The 4,949-nt window shown below is 31.5% G+C and overlaps 1 protein-coding gene across 1 annotated transcript; it reads right to left on the reverse strand.

The window, feature by feature from the left end:
• Positions 1–490: 490 nt before the first annotated feature.
• Positions 491–3,518, reverse strand: LOC139878141 (serine/threonine-protein kinase RIPK-like). The gene is made up of 5 exons (XM_071865351.1): positions 3,056–3,518; positions 2,842–2,977; positions 1,675–1,811; positions 1,409–1,532; positions 491–1,271 (listed from the first exon to the last, which is right to left on the reverse strand). Exons 1-5 carry the CDS (start codon positions 3,440–3,442, stop codon positions 760–762), a joined length of 1,296 nt encoding a protein of 431 aa, XP_071721452.1. The 5' UTR covers positions 3,443–3,518; the 3' UTR covers positions 491–759.
• Between the last annotated feature and the right edge of the window lie 1,431 nt (positions 3,519–4,949).

Consider the following 4,949-nt stretch of genomic DNA (forward strand, 5'->3'; position numbering starts at 1 on the left):
AAGATTGGCAATGACAGGCCTATCTTAATTTCTCTTAATCCTATTTTTCTACTCCAGTCACAAAAGTACAAAAAAATTTAATATTCATTTAATTAAATTCTCTCTATCTTACACGTTCAACTTAAACTAACTCATTTAAATTAATTTTTAAATACAAGAAGTAAATGCTTTGGAAAAAAAAACGAAAAGTAAGTAAAAACAACACTTTATTATATAAAATAAAAGCATTACATCCATAATAGAAAACGTTACATTAATAATAAAAAACGTTGTTGTTGTTATCGTTATCGTTATCGTTATCGTCATCGTCATCGTCATCGTCCTCGTCCTCGTCCTCGTCCTCCTTTGGTTTATCTTTTTAAGTTATGGTTTGTGAATAATTCTGAACCCAACCACTTCGTGGGCCGGTTAATGGAACCCACCTTTTGGGCTGGTTCATAAAACCTGCCATTTTGGGTGTTCAAACCCCTCTTTTGGGCTGGCTGTTAAGACCCACCATTTTCAAGCTATTCTTATTACATTCGACTATTTTCTCCTTCAACAAACCTTATAATATCTCAAATTAAGTTGGAATATTACTACCCGTTACCAATTTGTTTGATAATAATAAAAAAATAATAACATTATTAAGTTTATGCTAGCCATTTATACATTTCAACCTACGATACATTATTTGTGTTTATAAATATACAAGCAATGTTTTAAATGCCATATTGTCATGTATCATGTTCAAAATCTCTTTTATTCGATAAGTTCATCCTAGTAACTGAGGTTTTTATACAAATTTGTCTCTGAATGAACAGTTTGAGATCTAGTTCGACGATGTTTTCGATCTTGTTGACTGTTATGGTGTTCGTTGGCGGATATTTTTCGTCCATCTTTAAGCACCTTTTTTGGACTCGCAATAGGTGATTTGGTGCTAACATTTGGGGCCGAGTAGAAAAAAGTACCAACAGGCATGTCGTTAAATACTGTTAACGGCTCGAGTGTTTCAACGATCATGCTCATGGTTGGTCTTGCCTTTGGCCTACGGCTAAGGCATTGGTAAGCTAGTTCTGCAGCCTTTTGTGCCCCGATCTCTGAGTACTGGCATTCGAGTCTCGGGTCAAGTATCCTACAAAGCTTCCTAGATCCCCTGAGTTGAGGTCGAGCCCACTCAGCTATGTTTTGTTCCCGATTTGGTCTATTTTTGTCCATAGATTTTCGACCAGTTAGAAGCTCAACTAGTACAACTCCAAAACTATAAACGTCACTAGCAGGTGTCAAATGACCTAAAGGAAAAAAAAATAGTTTAAAATTAGTCAAATGTAATTTTCGTGTTATAGCATTTTTTATAACGATTGTACACAAGTATTTAAAGTGAGCATTTTATTTAATTATTATTTACTAACATAAATAAAATAATTACCTGTCATGAGGTATTCGGGAGCTGCGTAGCCGTGTGTGCCCATAACTCGCGTCGAAACGTGCGAGTCATCTCCCTCAGGGCCATCTCTTGCGAGACCAAAGTCTGAGAGCTTAGCAGTGTAGTCCTAAGAAAACAAAATCGAGTTAGATCAGTACCAAATATATAAAGAATAAAAAAACAGTAACTTAACAAAAGTTTTTTGACATTGCATGATGCTAAGTTACAACATGTTATAAACTCGAAATATTTAAGATTAAAGGGCTTACAGAGTCTAACAAAATGTTGGATGCTTTGAAATCACGGTATATAACAGGGTTTTTCGTTTCGTGAAGGAAAGCAAGCCCTTTTGCAGCTCCAAGGGCGATTTTCATTCGTGTCGACCATGGAAGAGACACCGAGAATCCTGTTAATTAAACCAGGCAAAAAAATATTTAATAACATTGCGTTACAATAGGGCGACGTAAAAAAGATTAGAAAAATATTCTGGTAAACAACTGGGTTGTTTATTTGCGACAATAGCCGCCACAAAAAGTGGTCGGAAAAGATAATTTGTTTTTCTTTCTCTTTTCTTTTCGTTGTTAATTTTTTATTTTAGAGTTGAATTAAAAAAATAGAATATAAAATTAATGATTTTCTGTCAAATAGTAATAGCAGCACTCTCATCGCTTGCATGACTTTTTCCTATACGCGTTACAATCAGACAATTGTATTTTAAAAGTAAAAGTTAGTCATCTCATTTGGTATAATACATTACATATCATATTTATATTTTAACTATGTTTTTTAAAACATAGTATTTAGAATTATATTATAGTTAACATTTCGAAAAAGATATTATATATTGAATACTTCCGTCGTCCGAGTATAAGTGTTCATTATTGATATTTCAAAGTCTTATTTGTCAACTTTGATCGTAAGATATTTTTATTTATGTTATATAATATATAATGAAAATGAAATTATATGAACAAATTGAGTTTAAAATCCGTTTTCATCCGTATAATTTTTATCAAGTACTCCTTCCGCATCAAATCTATTGTCTTATTTGACTTTGGAGGTCTTTTTCTTTCAACTTTGATATAAATAAATATTTTTATATGTATTATATATTATTCGATGAAATTTATATCAATGGAATAATTCTTGAGTATATTTTTGACGTTATAACGTTTATCGAGTATTATATAACATATAAAAAATAATTTAAGGTCAAATTTGAAATGAAAAGACTTTAAAAGTCAAAACATGAGAATATATCTGAAACGGATGGAGTATCATACAATATAAATAAAAATATTTACGATCATATATTTTGATAGTCAATAGTTGACATTTATAATGAGGCGGAATTGACAACCCTAGATATTTGAATAATATGTATATATACACTAAAATACGTGGAAGTTAAGCTTCTAAAAGAAATGTCTACTTACTTCGGAAGAGTTGATTCTCTAAACTTCCACGTGGCATATACTCGTAAACAAGAAGTCTATGTTCATCTTCACAACAATATCCAATCAACTTCACCAAATGCGGGTGTCTTAGTTGTCCAAGAAATATCACTTCTGTCTGTTAATTAAGATTAAGTTTATATAGATGAACAAAACAAGATAAGGTATTCAAATTTCTAAGTATTCATATTCATACCAGCCATTCTCTATGTCCTTGTCCACCTTCAAGGTCCAAAAGCTTAACAGCAACAGGTTGTGCCATTAAACCGGGCCTAAGTTTATCATCTATGAACCCTTTGTGAACTGGTCCAAACCCACCTTCACCCAAAAAATTGCTAGAAGAAAAAGTTTGTGTGATCACTTTAAGTTCTGCTAAGGTGAAAACGTAGAGGTTTGATCCAGCAAGCGAATTCGATATGTCCTCTGATAACACCGAGCTACTTAAATCGTTATATGATATCCTCTTAACCGAATTCTTCAACGCAACGGGCTTATCCTTGTTTTCGGGCACGAGTTCCTTGAGCGAAATCGGCTCTTGACTCTTGAAACAGTTTAACCAAAAGGAAGATTTCTTGATTGTCATTAGTATTTGCTAAAGTTTAAAAAAGAATTTACAAGGGAAAAAAATGAAAGAATGAATAAATATTGGTTTTTGGTATTTTGTGTTGACTTTGTAGAGGGAAAATTTGATGAAATGAAGAAATGGTTTGAGGGGTGTTTTATAAACCAAGTGAAATGGGCCACAGCTATCAAGAATAGTCAACAAAGTAGTTATACGTAGTATTTTTTTTTAAGTTTTTAGTATTTCAAATGTTATTTTTATTATTATAATTTGTTTTTTATATTCACTAAGCTTAGCAACCTGCTACAATAGTTTTTGTACCTAATACCACTTTTAGTTTAACTGATTTGAAAAACGTGAGGGGTGAAACTTTGACTTGTATTTATTAAACACGTTAATTAAGGTGGAATTTAAATATAGATTCTAACTAGTAGTGGAGCCCTCGCTTCGCGCCGGGAGCTCCATTTTGAATGCGAGTTAAAAAAAAAGTCTTGATCTATTTTGTAAAAAAAAAAAATTTCGACATTTAACATTTAATGGTTGTTCCTTTAGTGAAAGTTGCTTCTTTTAGCGTTCGTTTTTTTTTAAAAGTTAGTTGATCTATTTTGTAAAAAAGAATGTTTTTCGACATCTTTTGGTAGCATTGAAGGGTTGTTCCTTTTATGAAAGTTGCATCCTTTATCGTTGAGGAAGAAAAGGGAAAAAAAAAAAAAGGTTAGTTGATTTTTTTGGTAAAAAAGAATTTTTTTTCGACATCTTTTGGTAACATTAAAGGGTTGGTTCTTTTATGAGAGTTGCTTCTTTTATCGTTGGAGACAAAAAAAAAAGTGAAATGACGAAAATACCCCTGATTACTATTGATAAATAGTGCTACAGGGTTTTGTCTATTAGATATATAGATTATGTTTACTCTTCCATTAATAAGAAAATTGAATATGTATTTGTTGATTTTTGTATTAATAAGTGGTATTTTAGGTAAAAAGGATATATATATATATATATATATATATATAATCAAGAGTGAAACACTTTTTTGGAAGAAGGAAAAGAAAAATTTATTTTTTATTTTTTCATTTTTTTCAAAAAAAAAAAAATTCAACATTAAGAGCACACGAAAATATAATCATTTAAAGACACCTTGTGATAAATGTTATTATTTTGACGGGAAAACGCTCGAAGAAAAAACTGATAACATGCAACATGAATAATGTTATTCCTAAATGTTCCATCATATGTGAAGTTTTTTTCAAGATCTAGCCCGATTTAGAGTTTAGAGTTTAGGGCTTAGAGTTTAGGGTTTTAGGTTTAGTCCGTAAACCCAAAACCCTAAACCCTAAGTGTGATGATCCGTCCAAATCCATTTGGACGAATACATCATTCATTGATTTCACAGTGAGGTTCTGACCTCTACATGATACGTTTTGTAAACATTGCATTCTTTTGAAAAGGCACACCATAAATGAATATCTAATTCCAAGGTTTTTGACATCTGATGATTTATACATATAGACAATCACCGTAAATAATA

The sequence above is a fragment of the Rutidosis leptorrhynchoides genome, chromosome 1 (genome assembly GCF_046630445.1).
Source record: "Rutidosis leptorrhynchoides isolate AG116_Rl617_1_P2 chromosome 1, CSIRO_AGI_Rlap_v1, whole genome shotgun sequence".
In the NCBI taxonomy this organism is placed as follows: Eukaryota; Viridiplantae; Streptophyta; class Magnoliopsida; order Asterales; family Asteraceae; genus Rutidosis; species Rutidosis leptorrhynchoides.